At 41.7% G+C, this 13531-nt stretch overlaps 1 protein-coding gene across 1 annotated transcript in view; it reads right to left on the reverse strand.

Moving 5' to 3' along the window:
• Nucleotides 1–13336, reverse strand: part of pld3 (phospholipase D family, member 3) — a gene marked incomplete at its 5' end in the record, with an annotated part of 17237 nt that extends 3901 nt beyond the window's left edge. Inside the window, 6 exons of the mRNA XM_043680694.1 lie at nt 1120–1219; nt 3454–3619; nt 8053–8192; nt 9820–10020; nt 11680–11807; nt 13210–13336. Of these exons, the coding sequence (XP_043536629.1) occupies nt 1120–1219; nt 3454–3619; nt 8053–8192; nt 9820–10020; nt 11680–11807; nt 13210–13336 (862 nt within the window). The remainder of the gene's footprint in view (nt 1–1119; nt 1220–3453; nt 3620–8052; nt 8193–9819; nt 10021–11679; nt 11808–13209) is intronic.
• Nucleotides 13337–13531: the final 195 nt, after the last annotated feature.

Raw genomic sequence — 13531 nt, forward strand, 5'->3', positions numbered from 1 at the left:
TTCGCACGCATATACTCCCTCTCCCCACACACCCTCCCCCCCCGCCCACCACATTCACCCTCTCACCCATCTATATTCCCTCACACTCGCGCACCCTCCGAAGCACACACTAACATGCACACATACTCCCTCTCAAGCACACATAAATCTATGGGGTAAATTTGCAGGTACATTCTATTTTGTTCAAAGAGCACACAATCTGTACACATGATGTGGCGGTGCCGGTGTTGGGTTGGGGTGGACAAAGTTAAAATTCACACCACACTTGGTTATAGTCAAACAGGTTTGTTTGGAAGTACAAGCTTTCGGAGAGCTTCCTAATGAAGGAGCAGCGCAACGATACCTTGTACTCCCAAAAACAACTGTTGGACTACAATCTGGTGTATAATTTGTAAACTTATAGACAGACAATGTGGCATTTTATAACTTCTTACTTTGGAAATAAAACCAGTCTGGCTCCAGGATGAGATATCAACAGACTTGAAAAACGGCTTCACACCTAGAATGCATCTTTTGACCTAGTTAAACTTTGTACACCCCAGTCCAACATTGGCATCTCCAAATCATGACTACCATTGTCCGACCTAAAGTGTCATCTTTATTCTGATAAAACCTGAAGCTATCTTGAGGCAGGGATTTACATATTAACCAATCCAAACCTGCACTGCCATTCTGATTAAAGACTTAGTAGCCATCTAGGTTTGTTCAACACATTTGCATAAATTGCAAAACCCTTTGATCTTTTACTATAAATTGTGTCCAGTGTATTCTCTCTCACCAATGTATTCTCTCTCCCTGAAAGCTAGCGGTTTCAAATAAACTTATTGGACTATAACCCGATGTGAGACTCCTGACTGAAAATTCTAGCAAGCAATGAAACATATCACTCATACACGTTATTACATGTATTAAAAATTCTGCAAAATGACTTTTAAATCATGTAGATAAACTATTTGAACTTAGAACTATTGCGATATTATTGAGAAAAATAAGAACTCAATCCAGACAACAGTCCAAAATATAGTCTCATTCCTAAACACTAGCCTTCTGAACATAAATTTGCCATTGCTAAGTTGTAAACCAATTGTGTGCAGGATCAGACAATGTTTGATTGCTTACCAACATAAGCCACTCTGTCCGTCACCATGTACTTGTTGTGATTGACTCGTGCATAGGGAATGCTACTTTGTTCCGGTGTTGCTGGCACCACGAAAATTCTCTGCAAGAATGAAGCAGGAAGAATTATTGTGCTTCCATTGCAAAGCACCTCCAACTGTGCAAGTTGGAGTGGTAGTAATGACAGGTCCTGAATGTTAGTGTGAGTAGGTTCAACAGCCCACCAGTGCATTGCTGAGTAACAGAGGGCATGGCAATAAAGTAACAGAGGGAATGGGTTAGAACATCTTCTTCGGTGCTGAAGGAGATGTTCTAACCCATGGCAGAGGCCATGGAGTTGGGAGGAACGGTGCAAGAAATTAGTCATTGCATCAATAAATAGCAGAAAAGCTGCAAAGGACCATAGAGACTTGGGGGATCCAAGGACACAAATCTCTGCAAATTGCTGGACAGTGCAAACAATCATTTGAAAGTCTAACTGAATGCTCAACCTTATCTAAGGGGCTTAAATACAAAATGGGTGAAAGTTATGTAGGCTCTAGATGGCACCCCTATCTAGAATATTGTAATCCATTCTAGGTGTGCATCATAGGAGAAATATTTTGGTGTTGGAGGGCATTCTGGTAGGTTTAACTGACTCAGAACCAGATTTAAAAGGTTTACAGGTTTTTGCATTAGGTGGTCAGATGAAGGAGCAGTGATCTGAAAGCTAGTGCTTCCAAATAAATGTTGGACTACAACCTGGTGTTGTGTGACTTTTATTTGTATACCCAGTCCAACACCGGCATCTCCAAATCATCTTTAAGTGGGGGGGGTAGGATGCAGGGATGTGGTGGTGGTGGCGGCGGCAGTAGTGGTGGTGATGGTGCTGGTAATATTTCCGATATAGATCACTAGAAAGGAAATGATGTAATCCACGATGTGATTCCGATTTAGTCTCAGGTTTATTTGAGGAAGCAACTGATTCAGACACGTATAGTTCACCAGTTACTCAAATAAGTGAGCTTGTGTCCTTTAGTGTTAACCAATCTCTTATTTTTAAAAGACAAAGAAGTCCAGGACAACAGGAAAGTAGAATTTAGATTAGATTAGATTCCCTACAGTGTGGAAACAGGACCTTCGGCCCAACAAGTCCACACTGACCCGCCGAAGCGCAATCCACCCAGACCCATTCCCCTACATTTACCCCTTCACTTAACACTACGGCAATTTAGCATGGCCAATTCACCTAACCTGCACATGTTTGGACTGTGGGAGGAAACTGAAGCACCCGGAGGAAACCCATGCAGACACAGGAAGAATGTGCAAACTCCACACAGTCAGTCGCCTGAGGCGGGAATTAAATTTGAGGCCAACATCAGATCAGCCTTGATCTTATTGAATAGCATGTGGAAAGAGATTGCATGACGTGGCAGCGCGGTTGCTCAGACGTTAGCATAGCACCAGCAGCCCAGGTTCAAGTCCAGTCTTGGAAGACTCTGTACAGAGTTTGCATGTTATCCCATGTCTGCGTGGGTTTCCTCTGTGTGCACCAGTTTCCTCCCACAAATCAAAAATGTGCAGGTTAGATGGAGTGACCATGCTAAATTACCCCATAGTGTCCAGGGATGTGCAGGCTAGCTGGTTTAGCTAAGGTAAATGCGGGGTTACAGGGATAGAGTGGAGAGTCGGTCTGAGTGGGATGCTCTTTGGAGGTCCTTGCAGACTTGATGGGCCGAATGGCTTCCTTCTGCACTGGAGGGATTCTATGATTCTAAGTGATTATATGACTTGATGATCAGATCAGGCTACCTTCCACCACCTCCCAACTGCTCTATAAGAAGGGGGAAAAGCAAAGGCAAAAAAAGAATAGAATGGCTGATCTTAACGTTAAGATTAAGAAGCAACTTAATTCTAATTCTGGAGGAGTCTAGAAGAAGGGGATATAACATTAAAGTTCAAGCCAGACTATTCATGGGTGATGTTAGGAAGCACTTTGTCACAGAGGGAAGTGGAACTTTTTACCCCCCCACCCAAACCCCCCAATAAAGCTGTTCATGTTGGAAGTCAATTGAAAATGTTAAGGATGTGATCAATAGATTTTGTTAAACAAGGGTATTGGGGGTTACAAAACCAAGATCGGGATTAAAATATAGAGCAGTCACAAAGTTAATTGAAAGGCAATACAGGACGGAGTTTGAATGACTTCCATCTATTTGAATTTCCAAATGACATTTTCAAACTTTGCTAAGTCAAAAGACAAATCCAAAAGCACATTATAAATTGGATGCATTCTCTATAATGGGACCCATCAAAGCTGCTTTCTGAATTCATGCTTTTCAATGTTTATTCACTCACCACTTCCACATTTAGATGGCTCTCATGACTCTTCAGAGCTGCCAGTGACCGGAGGAAAGGGAACATGGATGGGTTGGAGTGTGACCAGCAGCTAATTAGGAGCCGTACTTTCACTTTCCGTTCAAATGCAGCCTTCCGCAGATGCGTGTCAATATCTGGCCAGTATCTACCAATGAAGGTGAAATTGTTATTAGGCAGTGCCAAGCTTGCCAACTAATCACCAAGGACCCCCGGGGTTGTACCCATCCTAAGGTTCATTGAGTCACATTGATTTGCATGTTGCAAATAAAGTAGATTTTGTCATTTATGTAATAGTGTTCATATCCTCAAGATAGAGCAAAGAAAGGCTATTCAACCCATCTACTCTGCTTTGCCATTCAACGAGATCACAGATAATCCGATAACCCTTGACTCCACTTTCCTGCCTTTTCCCCATAATCCTTGACTCCCTTACTGATAAATAAAAGGCTACTCTTAGCCTTTAATATACTTAATGAGTCAATCTCGACAGTTCTCTGTAGAAAAAAATTCCACAGATTCACCACTCTGGAGAAGAAATTCCCCCTTATCTCTTATTCTGAGATCATCTGGTCCTAGACTCTCTGACGAGAAGAGACAACCTCTCCACACCTACCCTCTCAAGTCCACCTCTCATGTCCTAAATTCCAATCAGTATGGGCCCAAACTACTCAACCTCTCCTCATAGGACAATCCCTCCTACCTGGGATCAACTAGTGAACCTTCTCTGGACTGTCTCCAATGCCAGCATATACAGTCAGAGTTGGATAGCATGGAAACAGACAAGGGCCAACTCATCCATGCCAACCAGATATCCTAAATTAAGCTAGCCCCATTTGCCAGAATTTAGCCCACATCCCTCTAAAACATTCTTATTCGCATTCCTAACCAGGTGCCTTTTAAATGCTGTAATTGTACCAGCTCCACCACTTCCTCTGGCAGCTCATTCCATACATGTACCACTCTCTGCATGAAAAAGGTCCTTTGAAATCTTTCCCCTCTCACCTTAAACCTATGCCCTCTAGTTTTGGACTCCCGACCCTGGGAAAGAGACCTTGGTTAATCACCCTATCCAGGCTCCTCAATTTTATCAACCTCTATAAAAGTCACCCATCAGCCTCAGACACTCCAGTGTAAATAGCCCCACCCTATTCAGCCTCTCCCTATAGTTCAAACCTTCCACCCTGGCAACAGCCTTATACAATCTTTTCTGCATCCTTTCAAGTTTAACAATATATTTTCAATAGCAGGAAGACCAGAATCAAATGCAATATTTCAAAAATGACCTAACCGATGTCCTGTACAGCCGCATCATGTCATCCCAACTCAATGATCCGACCAATAAAAGCAAGTGTACCAAATGCCTTCTTCACTACCCTATCTGCGATGCCAACTTCAATGAAATAAGAACCTGCAACCCAAGGTCACTGTTCAGCAACACTCGCCAGAACTCTACCCTGGCAGCACGTTGACTGTGATTAGCACTGCTGCCTCACAGTGCCAGGGACCCCAGTTCGATTCCAGCCTCGGGTGACTGTCTGTGTGGAGTGTGCATATTCTTACCGTGTCTACGTGGGCTTCCTCAGAGTGTTCTGGTTTCCTCCCGCAATCCAAATATGTGCAGGTTAGGTGACTTGGCTATGCTAAATTGCCCATAGTGATCAGGGATGTCTACGTTGGGTGCATTAGTCCAGGGTAAATGTAGAGTAGTAGGGGAATGGGACTGGGCTGGTTACTCTTCGGAAAGTCAGTGTGGGCTTGTTGGCCAGTTTCCGCACTGTAGTAATTCTATAATGCCACTAAGTGTGTAAGTCCTGCCCTGATTTGCCTTACTAAAATCTGACACCTGACATTTATCCAAAACGAACTCCATCTGCTACCCCTCACCCAATCGGCCCAAAGTTATCTGATCTTTGTTCTAGGGTCAGTTAGTGCGGTACAATTGACTACAACAAGGCCATCATAAAATAAATCATATTTTAAGACTTTCGTATTATAAATGCTTGTTCATATTTAAAATAAAGTGAAATTAGTACAATTTCCTAATTTATCAACTTTTTTCAACCTTTTACTTATAGGTATTGTGGTTTGAGAGACAAATTAATGTATTTTGACACATCCTCTCATTGTGATGATGGGCTCAGTGGTTATTTTCCCAATCAACAGTACAATTCACAAAGCTCGGCAAATATTTAATTTGTTTTACTTTCAAAGCATACTGCAAGTTAATTTCAATAGCCTCTAGGATTTTCAGTTAAATTTAATTCTCTTCAGTAATAGGGCATGTTTAAATTTTTCCAGTTGCACTATAAGTGGCAAATTTTGTTATAGTAGAAACTGATTTTTAGTTTATTTTGTTCCCTCTACTGGTCACTGAAAATATGCAATTTGTGCAGAAGCCAAATTTTTCTCTTCTCGTGTAAAAATTTATAAGCATTCATGTAAGCATGCTGATTTTAATGAAAGGATTGTTTAAAATGGAGAGTTTTGTAAATATAATGAAATCTTTCCTGTGATATAAGGTTGATTAAGTATTTAATGAATCTTATGACTTGAAGGAGCCGGTGTTGGACTGGGGGACAAAAGTTAAAAATCACAACACCGGGTTATAGTCCAACAGGTTTATTTGGAATCTGAAGAAGCAATACTTCGAAAGCTAATGCTTCCAAATAAACCTGTTGGACTATAACTTGGTGTTGTGTGATTTTAACTTAAATATCTTAGATAAGGAGCCCAAGACTGTTCACAGTATGAACATTCTAATTGTTTAACAGCCAAAAAAGCAGAGTTTTGAAGTGAGATAACACCCTTAGCATTCCACTTAGGGGAAACTGAATTGTTTATGTTCCCCCTAATTGTTTAAGGTCCCCCTAACAGATAATCAGTGGTTTTGGTTTAACTTCTCATCAGAAGGATGGGTAAAGAGATAGGTTGATTGAGCCTATGAACATGGTGTGGAGCTGGTCACAAGTGCATACTTCTCAGGCAGAGAGTTCCCACTGAAGGGGAAGTTCAAAAACAATAGATCGAATGTGATAAAAAGTAGAGGTGGCCAGAGCAGTGACTGATGGAACTTAATATCGAAAGAACAGAAGCAAAAGTCCTCTCTGTGCATGGAGTTAAAATGACTGAGGATGAAGCCAAAGGGGATGTAGAGGTCTTGTTACTCAAACACAGAACAATTTAAACTCACAAATCAAGCAAGAAAGTAAGTCAGAACAAACTATTCTTTAGTGAATGCTCAGGCAATGGTTTCTAAACTGTGAGTCATGACTCCAATTGATATCAGACAAACATTGAGTAGGATTGCAAACTCTCCCTCCTCCAGAACTGCATCATTCAGTGGCACTAAGGCCCAGGTGGCACTCAAACTGCCTCTTGTCCTGCTCATCACCCAGTCACTTTCTTTCTGGACCATGGGCTCCTGCCCATGGCTGCTTCATCAAATCTTGAAATCCAGCGGCAACTACAAGTACAGTGCTGGTGATTCCACTACTGAGCCAAGGCCCGTCTCAGTCCAACCGTTAAACTGGGTCTGCAGAATGACCTGAGCTCAAAAATCAGTCATCTCAAGACCCTTAACTATTTCTTGGACCAGGTCTGGAGCAGTTCAGGTAAAGCAAATTGACTGCTGAGAACTAAAATAACATTTTCACAAAATAGTTTAATCATTATATGCCAAATGGAGCAGTTTATGAAATAATAATTGGTGAGTATGTAAAATAACATTTAACAAAATATTTTGAAAATACATTCAAATTTATGTTTTATGTTGACCTATAATGTCCAAACGTATTATTTAATTAATAATAAATAATTTAACGTGTTATTGCTAGCATTTTATTGCTCTTCTGTTTTTACCAGTGTTTATGTTGATTCTCAAAAATTAAAATGAGAATGCATTGGAAAATTGTTTGTACAGTTTCATAGTTTTGTCAGCACCAGTGACTAAAATTGCACAATAGTTTTATGCAGAGACAGAGTTTAATGATGAAAGGAGTGAGCCTTTGACTTAGCTCAGTGCTGTCCAATAAAGATTGCTCACTCAGCATAATTATATTAAGTGCATTTCAAGACTTTCCATATCGTGTGTGTCATTAGTTCCACAATGCATACTGTGAGAGTGGAAGTCAACCATGCTACGGGCTACAGAGGTAGCATTGGGGTGTTCATGGGTCGCTTGACAAAGTGGACTAGTATGAGGATTGAACAGAGGGGTGAGAGCTCCAGAAGCTAGATTAGATATAGCTTTACTTACAATTTAAGACCAAGTCCCAGACAATTGTGGTAGGCTTTCTAACCAACCTGTCTTCCCAAATCTGAACTGCCCCCAATGGTAGTTAACTAAGTACATCTACCTTCCCAGAATGAAAACATGGTGGTTGGGTTCCTTATAATAAAGGCAGGTGTTGAAAGTAAATATGCAACTCAAGCTTCCTGCCTCGATAGGTGAAAATCTGGCCCAGAGCAACTAAAAAAGAAACCAAGCATTGCTGATACACATAAAAACAAACATTTGTATATGCAAACACACACAAACAGGATGATCTACACTGTCTACATTTAAGGACTGTCATTTACCTTCTGGGATAAGAGAACACAGTTACTGGAATATAATTCATGACTGCCACATGCACAAACTTTTTTGCATCATCGATGATACTGAGAATGGAGGCAAGGTCCTCAGTCCGTCCATCTGGGCACAATGCACGGGGAGAGCTCTGAAAATGGAAAAGGAACCAGGACATCAAGACAACTCAATCCGATTTATAGGACAGCCAGACCAACACTATTAGGGGGGGGACAGAAGCATAATACATCAGTCCCGCAGAACTATTCCACTATTCAATGAGATCCTGATTGATGTTTTACCTCAACTTGATCTTCCCACCATATACCCCTTGAATCCTTGAGTATCAAGACACTCTGATCTGTCTTGAAAACAATGTCTGAAAATCCACAACTCTCCAAGTATCCACCTTGCCTACCTTTTACCAGTGCTATCGGCTTCAGAAAGATGTCCTTCCATTTTCTAAACCCCAGAGAATAAAAGCCTCGCCTGGTCATTCCCTCCACAGAGGACAAACCCTTCATCCCAGGAGTCAACTGCCTGAACATTTGTGGCATGCTGTCTAGGACAAGCAGATCGTTCCTTAAGGAAGGAGACCAAAATCGAACAGTATTCCAAGTATGGTGTCACTAAGAACCATAATACGATGGCAGAAAGACTTGGTTACTTATATTCTCCAATCCCTTTGTAAAAGCTATATAACATTAGGGAGGCAGTTATCCAGGATTCTAGGCAACTGTTCTGAGGGTATGCGTTCAAATCCCATGAGATGGTGAAATTTGAATGCAATGAAAATCTGGAATAAAAAGCAAATCGAATAATAGCTGCATAACAACTGTTGATTGTCATAAAAACCCACCTTGTTTACTCATGCCCTTTAAGGAACGAAATCCGCTGTCCTTACCTGGCCTACACGTAACTCCAGACCTACAGCAATGTGGTTGACTCTTAACTGCCCTCGAGGTAGTAACAGATGGGCAATAAATGATGGCCTAGCCAGCAACACCCACATCCCATGTAAAAAGAAAAATATAGCTTTTTATTCTTGCATTTCAACTTTGAGATTTTTTTTTTAGATTAGATTTAGATTAGATTACATTACAGTGTGGAAACAGGCCCTTCGGCCCAACAAGTCCACACCGACCCGCCGAAGCGAAACCCACCCATACCCCTACATTTACCCCTTACCTAACACTACGGGCAATTTAGTTTGGCCAATTCACCTGACCCTGCACATCTTTGTGACTGTGGGAGGAAACCGGAGCACCCGGAGGAAACCCACGCAGACACGGGGAGAACGTGCAAACTCCACACAGTCAGTCGCCTGAGGCGGGAATTGAACCCGGGTCTCTGGCGCTGTGAGGCAGCAGTGCTAACACCAGTAGCTGGTAGCATAGCAGTAATGTCAATAAACTAGTAATCCAGAGAAACAGACTAACTGCCTAGAACCCATCTGGTCCACCTTTATCCCTGATCTGTCTATTACCATGCACAATTACGCTGGTCACAAAATAATGCGCTTGATGTTTGAAACTTCTAGAAACAGTCAAAACAATTCAGGTACTCCTACATACCAAACCACTTCAGAAATGTTGCTAGATGTTCATACAACTGCTCACCATGAATTTCTCTATTAGGTCCATCCACATCTCATGAACAAATAACAAAATAGCCTGACTAGCAAGGGAACTAACTCTCAACTGCTCAACACCTGTCCTGCATCTATGCAGATCCCATGAAAACCACTGGAAGAAACAGGCAACGTTTAGGAAGCTTACTGAGAAATAGACACTGGCTGGACTGTCGTTGAGCTCCAGCACCATAGGGTTTTTCTCATTGTAGAATGTTGAGTAATTACTAGGCCATGGAGATGGGATGCTGCTGTTGTGCCCACCGAGATTCCAGTACTCCTCGAAAATTTTGCCCAGATCCTCAGCCAGTTGGCTGCAGTTGAAGATAATGGCTCCCAGCTCCTTAACCTGTCAAAGGTGAGAATGTCAAGGTAAGGAAATCTGGCAAACGTTAGCAATTGGGTGTTGAGCACCTTGGAAACAAAGCTCCTTTTTTTTAAGAAAGGAATTTACAGGAAACCCTTCACATACCCAAAATGCCCCAAAGTGACACAAGAATGTAACCCCAAGGCACTTACAGAAGCATTATGTAACAAAGTGTTATGTCGAGCCACGTAAGATGACCAGAATTTTAGCCAAAGAAACTTGTTTTAAATGGGGGCCACAAAGAAGGAGCATGAGGTAGAGATAAGGAGAAATTTAGGGAGGGAATTCCAGTGCTTCTGGTTCAGACAGCTGAAGGTCTGACTATTAACAGTGAACAATTAGAAATAGGGATCCATGAAAGGCTAGGATGAGAGGAACAGAGAGATTTCAGAGATTTGAGAGGTTGGATGAAATTACTGAGATAGGGAGAGGGTGGGACATGGATAGATATGCTAACAAGGACACAACTAAAAACTATTAACCTCAACCCAGAGCACTGAAGGGCAGGAGCAATTCTCCTGACTCCAAAATAATGCCCCTCGCTAATATCCTGACAAATTACTTTTGACTCCATACGTTTGAGCCATAGGCACAGGCTGAATAGGCTTGGGCTATTTTCCTTGGAGCTTTAAGGGGGATTATAAAATGAGAAGCACAGATAGGGCAAATAAGCAAGGTATTTTCCTGGGGGGTGGGGTGGGGGAGGAGTGGTAACTAGAGGGCATAGGTTTAAAGTGAGGGAGAAAAGATTTTAGAAAGGGTACCCAAGGGGCAACCTTTTCATGCAAAGGGTGGTATGTGTATGGAATGAGCTGCCAAAGGAAGTGGTGGACGCTGATACGATTACAATATTTAAAAGGCATCTGAATGGGTATATGAATAGAAGGGTATACAGAGATATGGACCAAGCCCTGGCAAATGGGACAAGATTAATTTAGGATATCTGGTCAGCATGGACAAGTTGGACTGAAGGGTCTGTTTCCATGCTGTACATCTCTAGGACTGTCTATTTGCACCCTCAAGTTGATCCCACCATCTGCCCTCCACAAATGATCATTCTTCCCTCTTCTGTTAATTGCTGGCAGATTGACGCCAAGAGGCAATGTACCTGGGGTCGACTCTTCCCAGTCCTGAAACCCAGTTCATGCCATTTTGACTTTTCCTGTGAAATCTCTAGACAAATCGTCACCAAGCAGTGAGCAAACGTGCATGGCAAAAAGGAAAAAGAACACCATGTTGAAGCTTTTTGCCTTATGCTCATCAAGGCAGAATTGCAAGAATGCCAAACTTGAAAGGAAACATGAGAAAAAGGCACTGACTGGATGGCAAATGGACTTTAATTGATTGAGGCTTTGGTCTAGAGATTGTACCAGGGAACAGTTAATTGCGAAGCATTTGTTTTTAAAGCAGGCACATCAACGCTATTTAGTCAAGGTTTTCATGAAGATGCCCCAGGGAATGGTCATGCCCCATACTCATTTGAAAAGGTACAATGGAAAGGACAGCAATTTGAGTGTGCATATATCTCATAACTTCTTTGCATGTATTGAGAGCTTGATATTTTCAGGTTTTGCCATTAGAGATAAGAGTGCTGACACTTCACATCTTAAGCTGTGCCCATCCACAGCTTTTCCTCAGTACCTGAGTCAACGATCTCCAATCCATATTGGCACTTCCAATGTATACATGTTTCCTGTCAACAATCCAGAATTTTGTATGTAGAACTCCAGCCGTCAGTCTGGCCATGTCCACAACTGTAAACTTTGCTCCTGTTGATAGAAAAAACACACGGTCCCAATAATCACATGTGCTATGTTCACTTGACAGTCAACGAAGAACTTTCTTTTTTAATATACAAGTCAAGGGTGTCAGGGGCGAGGCTAGATTTCTTGCCCATCCCTAAATAACCCTGAGAAGGTGGTAATGAGCCATCTCCTCGAACCACTGCAGTGCGTGCAGTATGGGTAAACCCGTAATGCTTTTAAGGAGAGTGTTCCAGGAATTTGATGTAGTGACAGTGAACAAACGGTGATATAATTCCAAGTCAGGACTGCTTGTATGCAGGTGGAGTGGAAATTGCAGGTGGTGGTTTTTCACTGGATCTATTGCCATCATCTTCCTTGGTGGAAGAGATTATGCATTTGGCAATCTTGTCACAGGTGCCTTGGTGAGTTACTGCAATGCACCTTGTAAATAATACATTGTTGCTATAGTTGCATTCATGGAGGAACTGAATGTTGCAGGTGGCAGCTGGAATGCTGATTAAGTAGGTTGTTTGGTCCTGAATGGTAGTGAGTTTTGTTAGGACCATCAGGTCTTCCCAAAGTTCTTAATAGCTAATGAAATACTTTTGAAGTGCAGTTAGTGCTGTAATATTAAAAACACAGCAGTCAACTAAGCACTGCAAACTCCACCAAAACAGGGAATATGATAATGAGCAGGTAACTGCTCTATTGAAGATAGTGGGATAGAGTGAGCGTCCATCTGAATATTGTCATAAGTACATTTATCTGAGAGGCTTCTTTTACCTGATTTACAGTCTCATCTAAAATATAATAACTTCCAACACTGCAGTGCTTCCTCAGTACTGCACTGGAGCATCAGGCTACACTTGGTGCTCAAGTCTCCAGAGCAGGGCTCAACTTCACAATCTTGAACATGAGTTGGGGGACACTCCATTATTCCACAACTGACTGACAGAAAGCTAAGTGGCAGGGAATTAAATACTAGTCCAAAGAAGCCATTGTGCCTTTGACACCACTACTTTGACAGAACAATCCAACTGGTCCTATACAGTGGCTCTGTAATCAGAGCCCTGAAGATGCTCCCTTCATGCGTTTATTGGCAAGTGGTAGCTTAACGATAATGAAGGCTAGTGTAACAGTGACCATTTAACCATTGCTGATTGCCATAAAAACCCATCTGATTCACTAATGTCCTTTAGGGAAGGAAATCTGCCATCCTTTTCTGGTCTGATCTACACATAATTCCAGACCTTTAGAAATGTGGATAACTTAATTACCCTCTGATTAATTAAGGATGGGAAACAAATGCAGTGATGCCCACATCAGATGTTTAAATTTAAAAAAAGATTCTTGAAAAAAACAATGACTCAAATCAGCACTCAAACATTTTGGAAAACTATCACAAGTCAAACCTAAGTAAATGTACCATTCTTCTCCAGAAGATGCAGGTCATTCAGAGTTCCTGTCCTCGATGGTTTACTGACAGCGATACGGACATTCAGAACCTTAGAAACTTCTTTCAATTTCTGCAGAACTTCTTCACCCTGAAGGGGACAAGTTATTTATCAAAACTGGAAGTGTAGCAAAGAGTGAACAACATGACAGAGTTCAGGATAGACAAACGCAGCAAAAGTGCAGATGATATATTTGGTCAGAATATTAAAATGGTCGATACAAATTTAATTCTTTTTCGAAAATTGCTCTTGGACATGCTGCTGAGTAGACCAGTGTTTATTGGCCGTGCCTAA

Source organism: Chiloscyllium plagiosum, chromosome 41, assembly GCF_004010195.1.
Source record: "Chiloscyllium plagiosum isolate BGI_BamShark_2017 chromosome 41, ASM401019v2, whole genome shotgun sequence".
NCBI classification, from domain to species: Eukaryota; Metazoa; Chordata; class Chondrichthyes; order Orectolobiformes; family Hemiscylliidae; genus Chiloscyllium; species Chiloscyllium plagiosum.